Genomic DNA, 19,634 nt, shown 5'->3' with positions numbered 1-19,634 from the left:
TCGATCCCTGGGTCAGGAAGATCCCAAAGTGGCACCCCTCCTCCAGTATTTTAGCCTGAAAAATTTCCATGGACAGAAGACCCTGGCAGGCTATAACCCACAGGGTTGCAGAGTCAGACATGACTGAGCGACTGAGCACACAGGCATTGCTCACCCAGACCCCCAGACATCAAACATTTACCAGCTCACCACTGCCCAGTGTAACTAAATCATTATTTCACACTCTTTCTTACCTTCTTCAGTGACTTTTTAGATGTCTTGTCTCCTAAATGAAATTCTGAACATGTCCCTAAGTATTACTATGACTCTGGACAAATTTCTGTAACTCTCTAAGCCCCAGTTTCCACATCTGTAAAATATGGAGTGATTTCTAGGTGCTTTCTATATATTCTCATGCTCCCAAGATCTCTTTAGGACACAGGCTCCTTACTACATTTTCATCTGATAAGAGACCAGTAAAAAGGTATTCTTAGAGGTTCTTTCCTGAAGAGAGAGAAGTATCTGACCTGTGTCTACAGAAGATTAGCTTGTCTTACAGTCGTGATTCTCTTTTCTTGATTGTTTCTTCAAGGATGATGACAGTGGGAAGGAAATTAACAAATTCCTTTAGGACTGAAAGGAGAACCAGGTTAAAAAAACCCCACAATTCTGCTATGAATATCAGATTTGCAACACCAATACACAGTACTCATGTTTAAGAATGTGTTTGGTGTTTGTTGTTGTTTTAGTCACCAAGTTGTATCCGACTCTGCATCCCATGGACTGCAGCCCACCAGGCTCTTCTATCCATGGAAGTGTCCAGGCAGGAATACTGGAGTGGGATGCTATTTCCTTCTCCAAGGGATCCTCACAACCCAGGGATCAAACTGCATCTCCTGAATTGCAGGCTGATTCTTTAATGCTGAGCCACCAGGGAAGCCCAAAGAATGTGTTTAGCTACCACAAATTGTTGAGTTAAAAATGTTACAGAAAATCCCAAGTGAACTTCTTGGCCAACCCAATAGCTACCTCAACTTCTTTGTGAGGCAAGACTGTTAGAAACAAGTAAACACATAAAGATAACATAGGGACTATTTATGTGGAAGAATAAGGTATGTTTCAAGCAATTCTTCTTTCAAGGGGGGGGGGAAGTATGGTGAAAATATTATAAATGGGAAAGTTTGTGAAAGTAAATACAGAAAGAGAAGCCTGAGATTCTGAAAGGAAAAATCTTGAAGTCTTTTCTAGGATGTCTGAACCAGCATGAGTATATCATCTTGGAAATGCAGAGAGTAGGAGGAAATGAAGTAAACAGGAAATATTTCAGAGAAAATCCAGTGAGAAAAGCCGAATGAAAAATTTATAGTCAATGAGTAAAATATGTTCAGGAGAAAGAAAAAACCTTAAGAAATAATGAAGAAAATGTCTGTAAAGCACCCTGAATTCCTCCGAGGGTGGCACTAAACAAACATCATCTCCACAAACACATTTAACAACAACATCTGTCTATAAAAAATGCAGTTCCCTGCCACACTAACATTTCAAAAGATCTCTGGAGACCTGAAATCATCTTCCTCAAGAGAAAAAAAAATCTCTGATTAGCTTTCTCAGGGAAACACGAAGTCATTTCGAGGGTTTCTGATCAGTTTTCACAGTACAAGCTGAACACCTGTTTGGCCAGGTATTCTCCTCAGAAGAAAGTCTGCCTCACAAAACTATAGCATGTTATGCCATAAGCTTTCCCTCAGGAAAATTCTAGAACCAATCTGTGCTGATTTGTGACGTCAAAGTCTTCCTTCTGCTGGTAGAGTTCTTCCACCAGCAGTGGTGAAGGTGGCAGCCATCAGCACCCTGGGACACACAGGGACCATATTCTTTCTGGAAGTCCCTGGGGGGAATGTGTCCTCATGGAGAAGGAGAAGGGCCCAGGCAGGGCTGCAACGAAGGCCGCTGCGGTCCCTGCTCAGACAGCAGAGGGCATCGCTCTTCCTGGACGCCCTCTCTCATCTACAGGCAAAATCATCTCTCAAGATTCTGGAACAAAAGCACTTACTAGAGCCTCTTTAGGCATCAGAGGTTATTTTTCCCAAATCAGAGCATTTTTGTTTCTGGCTGGAGATGACATCTGGATCTAACACTAAATGCTCGCTTCCTCTGACTATTGGGATGAAAAATTTCAAACTACGTGGCATTTCCCTGGGCAAGTGGAAGGTACCGGCATAGTCTCTGCCAGACAATGGGAAATCTGCACCTCCATCCCATCCCAAAGTGACATCCATCAGGCAGCTGTCTCTGACCGTGGGTGGGGGTTGCCCTGGGGCAGGCCTGAGACTCCTAACAGGGCAGAAATCTGAGGAGAGCAGGGCACTCCTGTTTCTCCTCCCCTAAAGCTATGCCAACTCATTGGAAAAGACCTTGATGCTGGGAAAGACTGAGGGCAAAAGGAGAATGAGTGGCAGAGGATGAGATGGTTGGATGACATCATGGACTCAATGGACCTGAGTTTGAGCAAACTCGGGGAGATAGTGAAGGACAGAAGAGCCTGGCATGCTGCAGTCCATGGGGTCATAAAGAGTCAGACAAGACTTAGTGACTGAACAACAACAAACTATGCCTCTTAGCTCTGAGGATTTTCAAAGGTTAAGTATCTGATAACACTTCATTTTGCTCAATATTTTCTTCCCTTCATTCCTGGTAACCAAGTGAATTTCTGGTGCATAACCATCCATTCTCTATATTCACACAGAATACACATACATTTGAAGAAGGAGTATGTGTGAGTATGTATGTATTTTTCCAAAATCAGATTGTAGTATACACGTCTCTGCAGATTTGCTTTCCCCACTTAATTATATGTCATGGACTTCCTTCCAACTCAGTAGATGGCAGACCTAATTCCTTTTAATAGCTGCACGCATGCGTGTGTGCCTAGTCGCTTCAGTTGTGTCCGACTCTTTGTGACCCTATGTACTGTGGCCTGCCAGGCTCCTCTGTCCATGAGATTTTCCAGGCAAGAATACTGGAGTGGGTTGCCATGCCCTTCCCCAGGGGATCTTCCTGACTCAGGGATCGAACCCACATCTCCTGTGTCTCCTTCACTGTAAGCGGATTCTTCATGCTCAGCCACCAGGGAAGCCGTTTAGCTGCACAGTACTTCCTAATAATGAATACACCCTAGTTTAACCAGTCATACCCTTATTGATAAACATTTAGGGTGTTCCCCCCAAATTTAACCAAAACACATAGTACATATCTTGGTATTTTCAAAACATCGATTCTCAGTGATAAAAAAGCAGAGTGAAAGAATATCTGTGTTTTTGAATGTGCTTGATGTTGCCAGAAAGAATACTTTACTAAAGGTTTAGAGTGACTGAAATTCCCATCAGCAAAGCACAAGAGTGCATCTGGCTAACATTCTTGCCAGCACTAGGTTGTCATCCCTATTTAATGTTTGCTAATCTGAAGAATAAAAAATGGTATCTAACTGCTCTAGTTTTCATCTCCTTGACTCACAATGGGCCAGAGCACCTTTGCACGTCTGTTTTGATTTTCCTCTTTAACCTTCTGTTCACATTTTCCACCCATTTTCTACTGAGTTGTTTGTCTTTCCTATCTATTCATAGGGAGCTGTGGTATATAGCATGACAGGAACGCTTTATACTTGAAATATTCTTTGTACTTGAAATATTCTTCTGTTCTAAGATTTGTCTTCTGACTGCTTTTGGTCACTTTTTATGCACAAACTTTTACTTTTGGTTTTTCTTTTGAAGTAAAGTATGCCTCTTTTAACATAGAATGTTAGGTTCCATACTCTTGCTTTAAAAAAAATTAAGAGAATTTAAAAGAATAAGAGACACAGATGCATAGAACAGTCTTATGGACTCTGAGGGAGAAGGTGAGGGTGGGACGTTCTGAGAGAATAGCATTGAAACATGTATATTATCATATGTGAAACAGAACACCATTCCAGGTTCGATGCATGAGACAAATGCTCAGGGCTGGGGCAATGGGATGACCCAGAGGGATAGGATGGGGAGGGAGGTGGGAGAGGGGTTCAGGATGGGGAACACATGTAAATCCATGGCTGACTCATGTCAATGTATGGCAAAAACCACTACAATATTGTAAAGTAATTAGCTCCCAACTAAAATAAATAAACTTATTTAAAAAAATAATAATAAAAAAAATTGACCTCCTCTTACAGTGTTTTATTTTTTTAATGTTTGGAAGTGTTATTTGCAATACTAATTTAAACATACAGCCAGGAATAAATAATAAAACAGCTAACATTATAGGATGAAACATATATGCTATGAACCTTGACAATGGAAAATAACTAAAAGGGACTGGGAAGAAATATAAAAGTACAAATTTGTTTTAGGTGTGACTCTAGAGTATAGCATAAGTTGGCTTTTGCTTTACAAGCCAACCTGAAAGTCTTTATTAAGAACTAAATTTTGCTCACTTATATTAATTGATATGATATATTTGGCTTTGTTGCTGTAATATTTCAGTCTTTACTGTTTTTTATTTATTTTTAAGGACAGTTGACTTACAATACTGTATTAGTTGCAAGCACATAGCGAAGTGACTCAGTTATCTTTCTTTAGGTTATATTCCATTATAGGTTATTACAAGACACTGAGTATAATTCCCTGTGCTATATGGTAGGTCCTTGTGGCTTATTTATTTTATGTACAGTAGTTTCTATCTGTTAATCCCATACTCCTAACTTGTCCCTGCTTCCCTCCCTCTCCCTTTTGGTAACCACAGGTTTGTTTTCCATGTCTCTTCCCAGTGTTCTTTGTTCTTCCGTTTGGCACGAGCTTTTTCTGTACTGCATGTGGTAGCTTTGCTTTCAGCGCTGCACAATCTTTCCTCCATCGTCTCCTTCCTTGCTTCTCAAACGCTCTGCACCCTTTCCAGCCCTCCTCGGGCCTCAGCACCACCACGATGCTGTGCCTGGCCACCCTGCCCAGAGAAGAAGCTCGATATAATCTTCCGTCATCATTTTGTGGGTCAGCTGCTCCCTTGGGCAGCTACATTAAAATGTTAGCTATAGTTTGATTTGCAAATTCCTTTCTCTGAATGTATCTTTAAGCACTGGAGGGCAGAGACTATATTATTGACCTCTTTCTGTCTCTTGTACTGACTTAACAAGTGTGTTCTTGGTAAATTATTGACTGTGTGTTCTTGGTAAATTATGATGTCACTAGGGGGGAAAATATTTCATATCCTCAGAAAGCCTCCAGTGCTAGATGTCAGTCCAGTGCTCTTCCACGAAGAGGCTTTAGGAGGTAGGAGCTGCCCCACATACTATGTCTCTCAATTCTATCTCTAGATTATAAAGGTGCCCTGGACAGACTCAGTTCCATGTGGACGGCTGTATGTATGACCACATTATCTACCGCATACATCCTCTCATCACGTGCATACTCAGCAATGTCTAAGATCTGGAAAGCTATCATCTTGAAAAAATGTGTTAGAAAATAATCCATATTCAAATTTGATCTGTGACTGCCTTGATCTTTTAGTGCTTTGAAACTTACTAAGCTGGGAGTGGGGGCTCTGGACACACACATCCCTCCAGCCTCTCTTGTCTGGCACCTGTGTGTGTCTACCAGTGGCACTGAGAGTCGTCATCTCTGGCCTCAGCTGCTCTCCCTGGCTGACTCCAGCACCTCTGAGAGAGCCTGGGGTTCCCTGGGGTTTGTGCAGACCCACTGCTGCTACTGGTCATGGCTGTCTGTGTGGTCCCTGTTCTCCATGGTCCCTCCCACCATCTCTCCTGCTCTGAAGAGTGAAACAGACAAGTGGTGTGCTGGGGTAGAATCTGGGTCCAGGAATGGAAGGTGCCAATTCCCTTGGCACCAGACAATAGTTGTGGTCATTTCAGATAACACCATGAGGAGAGATGCACTGTGGCTACTCTGGGTTAGGCCCTGTGTCAGGCACCTCACAGACTGAAGGCATTCCACTAGCACCAACTCCCAGATAGGTGAGTATTGTTATGAAAAACTGAGGCTCATCAAGGGTCTAGCTAAAATGGTCCCCAACCATTCTGGCACAGAATCGGTTTCGTGGAAGACGATTTTTCCAGGGACGGGGGTGGGGGAGGGATGGTTTCAGGATGATTCAAGTGCGTTACATTTATTGTGCACTTTATTTCTGTTAGTACTATATCAGCCCCACCTCAGATCATCAGGCATTAGATAGATCCCGGAGGTTGGGGACATCTGGTTTAGGACATTATCGCTGATCAGTTTGACTCTGGAAGCCCAAGTTTCTTGCATCATGTCACGTGGCCAAGAGACTATTTCTGACCTCTTTACTTCCCTTCTGTGATCCGAGGAGGGAAGAGTCTGGAGAAGAGTCTGTTTTAGCCCCACAGCCTCCCACTTTCATCTCAGCCTCGCAGAATCTTGGGTTGACAGTTGTGTCTAAAGACTTTACAGCAAGTGTCAGCCCAAATCTGCTGGGGGTGGGGGACATCGACAGGGTAGTGGCAGGTGGCTGTGGGAGGCAGGACACAGGCGAGCTGTGCGACCTCTGAGGAGTGATTTCATCTCTGGGCATGGTGTGTGGTGGTTTTACACAGCCAGTATTTGCTATTTTTCTCCTCCTTCTCCCCCTCCTCGCTGTTACTATCACTCCTGCTCCCAGAAACATCAGTACAGCTCCTCAACATAACTGCTCTCCTCTCAGAAACATGGTTTCCCCCCGACACGGGAAATGTTAAACCACTCCAGCTTCTCAAATCTTCAACTTGATGTGTTTCAAAATGTCAGAGTAAATTGTACGCAATTCTTCCAGTTTCACACTATTTTCATTCAGGCACAAATAAAAACATGATCATGAGAGTAAAATTGCTATGATCCTTCCAGGTTAACCTGAGGCCTTGAACCCAACGAATGCATCTAGCCAGGTGCTCCTCTTCCATAAGCCCCTCCCCGGGGCAAGATGGATAGTTTAGAAAAGATAGTAATTCTTTTAGATCAGAGGATATTGTAAATAGTTTGCTAAACAGGCTCAAATAGGCTGCACGATACGTCGTGGTTTCCTCCAGTATCTGATGCCTTCCTGCCCCGAGGGTTGGAAACTTTCCAAGTTGACTATCGCTCCTTGGACAGCAACCCCCGGAGTCCATTCCAGGACTTAAGAGGGGCTCAGTTACCGAGACCTGAGCTCCACATTCTCCTCTGATCCACCTTTCCCCCCACCAAAGGCCCCTCTTCTTGAACATCAAAACTGAGTCCTGAACCATCTCCTCTTGAACTTCATCAGCACCAAGCTGTGTCCCACCTTCTCTGAATCAACTTCCTCCTGTATCGTGGGGCTCCAGACGTGTGTGCAACACACCTAAGGTTTTGGTTGTTTGAGAACCCAGATGAACAGGGATGTTGATGGACTGACTGACATACGAGGGTGGGTTCATGACCTGCTGGTAGGACTTGGCTACAGGCTTTAGTCATGGACATTACTTATCATCAGGTTCCCCTCTCATTGCTACCCTGACCCTGGATTACAAGCTGATAGGACAGAGCAAAAGTCCACAGTGCCTGAAGGTTTTGAATGTGGCTTCCTGGATTTGAGGGCTTCCCTAGTGGCTCAGATGGTGAATTGGCCTGTAATGCAGGAGACCTGGGTTTGATCCCTGGGTCGGGAAGATCCCCTGGAGAAGGAAATGGCAACCCACTCTAGTATTCTTGCCTGGAAAATTCCCATGGACAGAGGAGCCTGGCGGGCTACAGTTCAAGGGGTCACAAAGAGTCGGACACCACTGAGCAACTAACACACTCCTACATTTGAGAGCTGACTTGGCAGGGTCTAAAGTGGTATTTCCATATGTATATATGTGTGCACTCAGGCATTCACTCACTTCACTAGTTCATTCTAATTCGTCATCTTAGTTAAATGCATAGGCGTTGAACTCAAAAAGTGCTAATTTGAGTCCTAGTTTTGGTTGTGTGTGACTCTGGACAAATTACCTAACCTTTTAAATTCTGGGTTGTAGATATCTGCTAGTTTGTCTACCAACCAGCCATCTTCTGCCTGAACCCCTCCCCCCTCAACCCACTCTCTCCCTCGACCCCTTTTCTTAGCTCAGTCTCTCCTTTTGTGAACTGCCCCTTCCTCTGTTCCAGCCACATGGTTCTCTGAGAGCTGCCATGTTATTCTATCTTCCAGTCCATCCTCTGACTGAGCTGTAAACATCTCAGGGGCCAGGAAGTAGGCTGTGTCACCAGTGACAGGCAGATCCCACCGTCATTCCTAAATAAGCACTTCCTATGTAGGACCAAGGAGAAGCAGGACCAAGTTCTTGGGTATGAGAAAGGCCAATCAATAGCGTTTCCATGGTCAAGGCTCACAGTGACTTGTGGGGGCATCCACCATTGGCCCCCAGGCCTTGGGCTTGGGGTAACTTGGATAATCACAGGGTCTCTACTTGCAGACAATCTCACTTGGAAGGTTCTTTTACCCACTGGCCCACATGCTAAACTGTGCTGCCAGGTCCAGTTATTTTCATTCCTTTCACCTCTGTTTCTGTTCTCCATGGTCTCTGCCCACAAATCCTTTTCCAGGAGCAATAGCTCATAACCAGAAGCTTCCAAGAAGATCCTTATATAGTGGTTTCAAAAGCCCAGGAACAAGATTTGAATTCAGGCATTCTAACACCAGAGTCTTCACTCTTACCACTCCTCTGTATCAGGGGTACCCAAACCCCAGGCCATGGACTGATACCCGTCCAGTTAGGAACCAGACTGCACTGCAGGAGGTGAGCAGCAGGTGAGACAGCGAAGCTTCCTCTGTATTCACAGCTGCTCCCTATTGCTCACATTACTGCCTAAGCTCCGCCTCCTGTGAGTTCAGCAGTGGCATAATAAATGTAACATGCTTGAATCATCCTGAAACCATCCTTGCCTCTCTCTCCCCACCCGGTCCATGGAAAAATCATCTTCCATGAAACCATTCCTTTCCATTTTCCTCTGGTATTTATAATCTAGTTTCACATCAACTGCTAAAGGCCAGGGGGATACTTGGTCTCAAAGCAAGAGCACTTGGCCAGGAGTGTGGAGACTTACTTGGGCTCTGCATCTAAACAGCTGTTTGACCTTGTCCCTTAACTTTCCTGAGCCCGATTCTCCATCTGTAAAATATGAGGGTAACAACATTTACCAAAATTCCCCCATTAGGGTTCAGGAGAGACAAACATGATAATGTGTGTGGAAATGTCTGGAAACTGACTATTCTTTGCAAGCAGAATGTTTTCTATTTTCAAGCAGAAAATACCCAATGTTTAGAGATATTTATTTAGAGGTTATTTACACTGAAGATGGGATTCCCGGGTGGTGCCGAAAGTGAAGGTGTTAGTCACTCAGTCATGTCCGACTCTTTGTGACCCCATGGACTGCAACCCACCAGGCTCCTCTGTTCATGGAATTCTCCAGGCAAGAATACTGGAGTGGGTTGCCATATCTTTCTCCAGGTGGCACTAGTGGTAAAGAATCTGCCTGCCAATGCAGGGGACAAGAGACTCAGGTTTGATGCCTGGGTCAGGAAGATCCCCTGGAGGATGGAATGGCAACTCACTCCAGTGTTCTTGCCTGGAGAACCCCTGGACAGAAGAGCCTGGCAGACCCCAGCCCATACGATTGCAAAGAGTGGGACATGACTGAAGCGACTTAGCGTGCATACATGCCTACTGAGGATGTGCCAGACACTGGGTCAAGTGGTAGATTTGGTCCCTGGTGCCCAAAAGGTTGGGGACCACTGCTCTATATTACCTCAATAACTAGATAAGACATACAATAACTATATCAAACATGTAGTAATAATGCTCAATTAATGGAACTCATGCTCAATTAATAATTGACAACTGATACTCAAATAATAATGCTCAATTAATGGTACTGATGCTTGCTCCTTGGAAGAAAACCTATGACCAACCTAGACAGCATATTAAAAAGTAGAGACATTACTTTGCCAACAAAGGTCTGTCTAGTCAAAGCTATGGTTTTTCCAGTAGTCTTGTATGGATGTGAGAGTTGGACTATAAAGAAAGCTGAATGCTGAAGAATTGATGCTTTTGAGCTGTGGTGTTGAAGAAGACTCTTGAGAGTCCCTTGGACTGCAAGGAGATCCAACCAGTCAATCCTAAAGGAAATCAGTCCTGAATATTCATTGGAAGGACTGATGCTGAAGCTGAAGCTCCAATACTTTGGACACCTGATGCAAAGAACTGACTCACTGGAAAAGACCCTGATGCTGGGAGAGATTGAAAACAGGAGGAGAAGGGGACAACAGAGGATGAGATGGTTGGATGGCATCACCGATTAGATGGACATAAGTTTGAGCCAGGTGTGGGAGCTGGTGATGGACAGGGAAGCCTGGAGTGCTGCAGTCCATGGAGTTGCAAAGTGTTGGACATCACTGAGTGACTGAACTGAATGGTACTGATGCAGAATAGCCCACCTGCTCTACTCTTAGACCGTCCATGTCCTAGCGGCCTAGAGCAGCAGCAGGATGGAAGACATGAAGCAGAAGCAGCATCACCATGTAGAAGACACCAGCTCCTCATGGAAGACCTCTGGAAGCTAGAGGCGATTACACTGCTCTTCAAATAATGCTTACTGAACCCGATCCTTGATCACTCTGCCCTTGGCCTCCTGATGAGTTTCATCACATCCTCCATCATAATCCTTCTCTGAATTTGAAATGTATTTAATGGTTAAAGACAAGGTTATTTGAAAATATGTAAGCATCTACCCATAAATCTTAGACACACAAGGCCAGCACCTCTATCAAGTACATCTCAGGACACTAAGAAAAATGACGCTAGTGTTGCACGTTGACTGAACTAACCAAACCAGCAAAATCGAGGTCTCATGCAAATCTTCAGGAGCTAAGGAATAAAATGGCCAGGGCTGGAACAGGGCCTCATCAGGTGAGGCTACAGAGAGCTGTTTTCAGCACTGCGGGCTGCTTGTGCACAAGAGCCGAGAAGAAAGTAAAAGGAGGAATTCTGGAAAAGAAACATACTGCGTAAGTATAATGACAATGTTTTCCAGACCACAAATCTAGATGTAAAGTCTGATAATTATGAATGTGTTTTCAGGGACAAGGAAGCAGCAGAGTTGAGAGCATGATCATTCAGGAAATCCAAGGCATAAGATTGTGAATATATGTGAAAAGAAACAAGGCATAAACATTGAAAAGGCACATAAAAATAACTGAGGCAATAAGGGAGCACAAATAGAAGAGGTCAAAGTCATTGAAAATGTATTAAAATTTCTAAAAGACTAGACCACACAGAAAAGAAAAAAATCTTGAAGATGTGTGTCCAAGAAGGTCCCTTAGAGAATTCACAGAATGGTTTGCTTACGCTTCACTAACGCCATGGACAAGAAGACAAAATCCCTCATTAGAACACTTAAAGGCTGCTGTCGAGGGTCTACCACTTCTCCTTAGCCAGAAAAAAGTCCCTTTTGTGGACAAGCATGGGCTTCCCTGGTGGCTCAGATGGTAAAGAATCCACTTGAATTGTAGGAAATGTGGGTTCGATCCCTGGGTTGGGAAGATCCCCTGGAGAAAGGAATGGCAACCCACTCCAGTATCCTTGCCTGGAAAATCCTATGGGTGGAGGAGCCTGGTGGGCTATAGTCCATGGGGTCACAAAGAGTCAGACACGATTGAATGACTAACACTTTTCAACTTTTCACTTTCATACCTGTTAAGTATGTAGAAAATAGCTTTTCTTTTCCAGAATATTTTGGATCATGCTATCCCAAACTTGGATATCTGAAATCACCCCTTTTCTCACTGAAATGACTTTCCCCAGCTTCACAGGGTAGAAATGGCTGGAAAGAATCTCACTCAGGCCTCCATTCTCAGATATTCTATCACTTGCCTGGGTTTCTGGATTATTCCTAGCTGGTCTCTGCCCCTCTCCTCCACTCGGCCCTAGATTTCTTAACATGCAGATCTGACTCCACCCCAACTCTTTACAAAACCTCTCAGTGCCTCCTCATTCACCTACAGAAAAGTCCCCGACCTCCTTGGAAGAGGACGCATTTGTTCCCCATACTTTGTCTTTCCCATTCCTACACCCTTCTTCCCTCCCTCTCCCTTTCTCTCTCTTTCTTTCTTGCCTTCACACCTTCTTTTCGGCTTATCTCTTTAGGATTCCTCACCTCGAACTCTGATAACAACACACTACACTCTTACCTAATGCCTTCACTCATGCTATAATATTCTCTACTTTAAACCCCTACTCTTCTGGATGAAAGCCACATAGCCTTTAGGATTCAATTCATATAGTATCAAGAAGCCTTTCTGCACCACACCTCCAGGCTGGGTTAAGGGGTTAGGTATCCTTCTTTGGTACAGCAAGTCCCCTACATACGAAGGAGCTGTGTTCCAAGAGCGTGTTCATAAGTCCAATTTGTCCGTAAGTCCAACACAGTTAGTCTAGGTAACTAACACAATTGGCTATACAGTACTGACCTGTAATATAGGTTTATAATATTTTTCACACAAATAATACATAAAAACAAACACAAAAATACAGAAAATATTTTTAATCTTACAGCACAAAAAAGCACAACCATTTGTAGAGGATGTACACGTGTGACAATGTATGTACGACTGGACATGTGAATACACATTTGCATCTTTGAAAGTTCACAACTTGAAGATTCTTATGTAGAGGACTTACTGTACTCTCTAAATGCTCTGAGCAAATCTTAATCACTGAACTTGCTGTAGGATACTATATTTATTTGCTTATGTGTCTCCTCTGCTCCAGTAGACTATGAGTTCCTCAATGGCAGAGGCTGAATAATATTTCTTTTTTCCGGAATTCCCAGCATAGAGAATAGTACCATCATGGGCACTCAGTAAAAGTTAGCTGAATATAAAAGTGAATAGGATTTCAAAAGGAGAATCTGCTCTTGGTAGCTAATAAGGGCTAATGATGATTCCACTAATGATACTAATATTTAGTGAGCATTTACTATATGTAAGGAACCATGCTAAGCAATGCACACACATTATCAAATTTAATTCTCAATATAATTTTATAGGGTAGATATTATTTTTATACCCACTTATGGTAGATGTTGGGCTACCTTGGTACTTCAGATGGTAAAGAGTCTGCCTGCAATGCTGGAGACCTGGGTTTAATGCCTGGGTCAAGAAGACCCCCTGGAGAAGGAAATGGCAGCCCAGCTCAGTATTCTTGCCTGGATAAGTCCATAGACAGAGAAGCCTGGCAGGCTATAGTCCAGGGGGTTGCACAGAGTCAGACACGACTGGGCAACTAAGCAGAAGCAGCAGCACGGTAGATGTTAGTGGCACCCAATGCATCATATGTCTCAGAAGCCATGCCCTTGTGACTTGCTTTGACCAAAAGGAGACCAAAAAATGTGACATGTGTAAAGATTTGACAAATGACAGTGCAGAGGGTCTTTCCTTATTCAAATATTGCTGACAACCCTGAAAAAACTTGGACCAGACTCCTTGAGGGTGAGCAAACACACAGAAAGAGGTTCAGTCGACAGCCAGTACCAACAGCTAAAACGAGTGAGGCCATTTTGGATTACCCACCCTCAGTTGAGCTACCTGACTGCATCAGATGAGTGATACATGGACCAAGGACCACCCAGCTTATACCAATCCAAACTAGCCCAAAGAATGACGAGTAACAAAATGGTGATTGTTTCAGGGTCACTAAGTTTTGAGTGGTCATTACATAGCAGAGGTTATTAACTGAAATACATCCACCTCTGGAAAAATGCTATGATAGCAGGCAAAACCAATGGAGAAGATAAGAAGCAAGACAAACGGAGATAGAAGTAAAAGACAAAATAGCACAAAGTTCTTTAGAGCTCTTTAATAAGTACAGTGCTGACGTAAGTCCTTCTTAATTGTAGTACTGCTGGAACAGTGCTAAACATAGAGTTAGAAAACCTGAATTTCAAGCCCAGCGCTACTCCTGACAAGCCCTGTGAATGTGACAAATCACTTAACCTCTTGGAATCTGAACTTCTTTATCAGCAAAGCAGAGCGATATGCATGTATACGTATTTCTACAGGGCTGGTGGAAAAATCCAATGTATATAACAAATTTTCCAAATGTGAGTACTAATGTGATTGAAATTAGTTAGTAACTTTGGTTCACAACAATGACTAACAATTTACCCATGAGCCAACAGAAGCAGGGGGGACAGTGAGGGAAATTCAGAAGTTAAACTGTCATCATGTTTCCATGGATAAAATGTTTCTCCGGTAGGTATTTCAACACCTTTCGTATCAGTGGTATCTTATCATTTTTTTGTAGAAGGTGGTCTTTGCTGTCTCATGAAACTGTTTTCTTTTTTCTCCTGGTATTTATAATCTGGTTTCACAGCATCCACTACAGACTAGGCGATAACTGATCTCAAAGCACTTTGCCAGGAGTGTGGAGACTTGCTCGGGCTCTACTTATTAACAGCTTTGGGATCTTGTCCCTTAACCTTCCTGAGCCTGATTCTCTATCTGTAAAATATGAGAGTAATGACATTTACCAAAACTCCCGCACTGGGGTTCAAGAGAGACAAATGTGATAATGTGTGTGGAGACGTCTTGAAACTGACTATACCCTGCACAATGTCAAGGTAGCAGCAAGTAGAAAAAACCCGATGATTAGAAGTATTTATTTATTTAGCAGTATTTGTATTGAGAAAATGCCCAGGCACTGGACCATGTGGTAGGTTTTGCAAGGGGAAAATGGGGAAACTCACATTTTGAGATGCAAGATTATTCGGCTGTGTCCACATAATTAATAAGGGCTTCCCTGGTGGCTCAGACAATAAAGAATCTGCTTGCAATGCAGGAAACCCAGGTTGGATCCCTGGGTTGGGAAGATCCCCGGGAGAAGGAAATGGCTACCCATTTTAGTATTCTTGCCTGGAGAATCTCATGGACAGAAGGGCCTGGTGTGCTACAGTCCATAGTGTAGCAATGAGTCAGACATGACTGAAGTGACTTAGCATGCACACATGCACATAATTAATAAACGGCTGAACTGGATTCAAATCCTAATCGGCCTCCCTCCAAAGCCTGGGCATCTTGTATAGTTCTGGGCAGCCTCTCGATGGAAACTTCTCAGCCCTGCAGGAAAGCAAGATTATTGGCCAGGTAGTTTACCATTAAATGGGGTCACCAGCTTGTGGCTAAAGAAACAGATGATCAAAAAAGTGCTGGGGGAGAAAAGGCCTGTTTACAGACACAGCTTAATTAATTAGTCAACTCAGATGAGGCAGAAGAGGCCAGTTTCCAGATGCCTGACACGCAGGATTAATTAGTGGAGAGGCACCAGTCCCCAGCCCTGGATTTCTGTCCAGAGCACATGGTGGGATTAAATGACTATACTGCCTCAGTGCACCTATGTGTGTGTGTGTTTTAGTCTCTCAGTCGTGTCTGCCTCTTTGAGACCCCATGGACTGTAGCCCGCCAGGCTCCTCTGTCCATGCGATTCTCCAGGCAAGAACACTGGAGTGGGTTGCCACTTCTGACTCCAGGGATTCTTCCCAACCCAGGGATCAAACACTGTCTCCTGCATTGCAGGTAGATTCTTTACCATCTGAGCCACCAGGGAAGCCCTCAGTGCCCCTCATGTAACTTAAGTAAAGCCACTTGACTGGAAAAAAAAAACCCACTTCATTGAGAATGATAATCAAATTGAAAAGGCTCCACCAACTAAAGCTTCAAGTGTAGTCCAGAAAAGAAAGTGGTTTCCAGTGTTTCTAGTTCAAGAGACAAAAGGCCAGAGCAATTTCAAATCTTCACCTACTAAGGAAATAAAATGGAAACATCCTAATTCCTTCCAAGTGAAGCCACCAGTTCACTGCCACTATCTGCATGGTTGCAGTGGAAGTGTGTCTGGGAAAAGCTAAAGCACCCAGACCACTGCTTCCATTTTCCAGTTCATTTCTGCTTATTTAAGGGATATTTCATGTTCGTGCTCAGTCGTGTCCGACTCTTTTGTGACCCCATGGACTGTAGCCCGCCAGGCTCTTCTGTCCAAGCAATTTTACAGTAAAGAATACTGGAGTGGGTTGCCATTTCCTCCTCCAGGCGATCTTCCTGACCCGGAGATTGAACCCAAGTCTCTTGCCTCTCCTGCATTGTCAGATGGATTCTTTACCACTGTGCCATCTGGGAAGCCCATTTAAAGGATAAAGGGTTGTTTAGGAAAGAGAGATTTACTATACTTACTTGAGTTACAGTAAATATAAAGTATAGCTATCCTTTGATATCCATGGGATATTAGTTCCAGGACCGCTTCCTCTCCTCCCACCCCTGGGACCCAAATCCAGGGATGCTCAGATGATCAAGTCCCTTATATAAAATAACATAGTACAGTTAGTGCTCAGATCCTCAGATATGGCGGGCCAACTGTATGTGTGAAATCTGTTGGGATCACAACAAAAGGGGAATGGGTCAGCCTAGGGGAATAAATAATATGGAGTCAGGGTTAAATGCCATGTGTACTGTTTTGGCTCTCCTGTGACCTCATGAGTCACAGTCACTTTCCAGGAATGAGTCCCTTCTCTGCTTCCACACTTAACATTTCCGAAGGGTTCTAAGAATGCTCCTAATTCATTGTTGATGCTTCTGTCAGTGAATTTCCATGCATTCTGCATTGGGACTTGTCCTCTGCCTAATTAAGCAGAGGACGTTAATGAGGTGTGCAGTGCGTTCACGTCGCCCAGTGAATAGAACACAAAGTGCTTGGGGGAAGACAGTGAGGGGTCAGGGCGAAGAGTCAGGGAGGCCTGAGGGTTGGGACTGGGCAGAGGGTGGAGGGATGGGGAGACCAGGTGAGATTCCATGAGGGGGCGGAGGTGGTAAGGGTATAGACTCTTAGATCTGGGAGAGATCTAGAGAGATTCATTGCTTTTCAACCAGGCTGTATGTGAAAATCACCTGTAAACCTATTAAAAATGGTGATCCCTGGGACTTTCCTGGCGGCCCAGTGGTTAAGGCTTCACCTTCCAATGCAGGGGTTGTGGGTTCAATCCCTGGTTGGGGGGCTAAGATCTCACATGCCTCGCAGCCAAAAATCCAAAAAATAAAACAGAAGTAGTATTGTAACAAATTCAATAAAGACATAGCCCCATAAAAAAAAAATGCTGATTCTTGGGCCCTGTCCCCAACCTCAATCTTGGAATTTCAGGATGTAGTCTAAACACAGTATTATTAACAATCTCCCAAATAGATTCCCATGTGCAGCAGGATTAAGGGCCACTCATCTATGGTGAGATGGCTGGATGGCATCACTGAATCAATGGACATGAGTCTGAGGAAACTCTGGGAGATGGTGAAGGACAGGGAAGCCTGGCGTACTATAGTCCATGGGGTCGCAAAGAGTCGGACATGACTTAGCGATTGAACAACAACAACAGAATCTATGGCGACCTCTTCATTTTACTAAGGGGGAAACTCGGGAACAGACATGGGGAAGCAAAGGAGAGAGCCAGTGGGGGCCAATGGTGGTAGTGGACATTTCACTTAGTTGCCCTGAGCAGCCTGCAACCACAGATTCAATCTGGCTTTAAGGGAAAGGCATTTCTCAGAACCTGGGATCCTTCCTTTTGTCAGGCTGTCACACTTGGGCATGCCTTTGTTAACAGGAAGTGAAGCTGAGGGAATTTACACCAGGGATGCTCAAAGTGTAGTCCATACGGCGGCCTCATTAGCATCACTTGGGAGCTTGTTAGCAATGCACGTTCTCAGGCTTCACTCCAGACCCCGTGAATCAGCAACTGTGGGAGCAGGAGGTGGAACCCAGAAATCTGGGTTATAACATACCTGAAGCACACTGATGTTAAAGAACCACTAATTTAGAGCATCAGTTTTCAAAAGTGGGTCTTTAGTGGCAGGAAGTAGAGTGGATGTGGATGGCGGTAAGAGGCTCATGAGGACACTGACCCCTGAGACTGAGGATGAAGGACGGCTGGGTTTTCTTTGGACGAATCATGGACCACAGGGTGAAACACACAATGTCTGTCTACAATGAGGATTTTGATATTTACCGTGTGTCACCTGCCTGGCTACAGCTAACTGGTGAAAATAAAATGCCTTTTCTTCCCTTCAAGAGCTGTGATGTCAAACTGATACATTCCTGCTTTGATTAAAGTTCCAGTTTTGCCTACAATAGGGGTTATTTCAGTACCCTACTTGCTCTTAACATTAATATTTCTATTTCAACCCTTGATTATGTCTCATAATAGATACTAAGGAAATTCATATAATAGTAAAAAAGATAACATTTTATCTGCTTGCACGATGTATTCACAACCCACACCCAGTCAATGACACCAGCACTCATCCCCAAATACCCTCCCCCACTTGTTTCTCATCCTCCCTTGGCTCAGGGCCCTTCTCAGCGCCTACCACACAGCTGTTGACAAGAGGAATATGCTGAGATGATGGAAGAGCCGGGTCACAGCAGATAATCCATTTAGGGATAATAAAAAATGTGTGTCACACTTCGCTGACCATGTCAGTTCTGAGCTCCTGTACATACAGAAGAGATCCTTCATCCCCAAGACGGATTTCTAAGCAAAATGAAAAGCCCGTATGATCTGGCCATGTTCCTACTCATGTTTTAACTCACCCTACAATAAAACGTAGAGATAAGCTCTCTGACCGACACCTCTTTATTGATCACGTGGGCTGGGCCAGGTTGTGTGTGAGACCCCACGGGGGATACAGAAGGCACTTGACACAGACTCTGCTTTCAAGAAGCTTACAGTCACGAGTCCACCAAAGATACCATATCTGTGAATGCTCAAGCCCCTGAGTTGGGCCTCGTATCTGCAGGGTCCACATTTGTGGGTTCAAACAACCCCAGTTGGCTGGATTCAATCCAGGCTGAATCTGAGGACACAGAACCCAAAGATATGGAGGGCTGATGGCACAATAAAATGGAGGAAAAAGAAATACACATGCTGAAAACCACCTTATAGCATCTGGTGTATCAGCTCTGTAACAAATAATCTCTGAAGTGTTTTATAACTCCCACACAACAGAATTCCATTTCTAACTCACGTAACTGCACTGAGGAGGCCAGAGCAGCCTCCTTCATGTAGGTATTTGGGGCCAGTGGAGACTCCTCCATCTTCAACAGGAGGCTTTCAAGATCCCCATGGAGGTGTTTCCCTTGCAGCCAGACAGAGACAGAAGGAACAGAGTTGAGCTTGTGGGGGAGGGTTTTATGACAGCCATTGCTTCTGTTCATGTTGCATTGGTGGGCCATTGGTCACATGGCCACACCTAACTGTAAGAGAATCTGGAAAAGAGAGTCCAGTTGTATGCCCCAAGATGAAGAGCAAACACATTTTGGTAAACAGCGACACCCTCTGCCATACTGAGCATGGTTGGGGAGGAGGTGTGAGGCTCAGGTGCAGGGAGATTGGTAAACACTTGCTCTATATATGATGGTCTTGTTTTGTTGCTTCCCATTTTCATGCTTTACTTAAAAAAATTAATTTATTTATTTTCATTGGAGGCTAATTACTTTACAATATTGCAGTGGTTTTTGCCATACATTTACATGAATCAGCTATGGGCGTACTTGTGTCCCCTCTGTCCTGAATTTTGAAGATCTC

At 44.1% G+C, this 19,634-nt stretch overlaps 1 protein-coding gene and 1 long non-coding RNA gene across 8 annotated transcripts in view; one reads left to right on the top strand and one right to left on the bottom strand.

The window, feature by feature from the left end:
- GRIN2B (glutamate ionotropic receptor NMDA type subunit 2B) overlaps positions 1-19,634 on the bottom strand; it is an 815,960-nt gene that overhangs the window by 71,694 nt on the left and 724,632 nt on the right. The window contains exon 5 of one of the 7 annotated variants that reach the window (XM_081589237.1): positions 9,063-9,127. The exons of the other annotated variants lie outside the window; for them this stretch is intronic. Coding sequence (XP_081445363.1) covers positions 9,101-9,127 — 27 coding nt within the window. The 3' untranslated portion in view covers positions 9,063-9,100. Of the gene's footprint in view, positions 1-9,062; positions 9,128-19,634 lie in introns of those variants that run through there. 7 annotated transcript variants of the gene reach the window in all.
- Positions 5,211-18,660, top strand: LOC145545236 (uncharacterized). Its single transcript, XR_014081956.1, has 3 exons — positions 5,211-5,276; positions 5,876-5,977; positions 18,399-18,660. It is a non-coding gene; the product is annotated as an uncharacterized LOC145545236 (long non-coding RNA).

The sequence above is a fragment of the Giraffa tippelskirchi genome, chromosome 4, assembly GCF_054371585.1.
Source record: "Giraffa tippelskirchi isolate mGirTip1 chromosome 4, T2T-mGirTip1v1.2.pri, whole genome shotgun sequence".
NCBI lineage: Eukaryota > Metazoa > Chordata > Mammalia > Artiodactyla > Giraffidae > Giraffa > Giraffa tippelskirchi.
The sequence above is the reverse complement of the archived record's forward strand: the minus strand, read 5'-3'. Positions and strand labels throughout refer to the sequence as shown.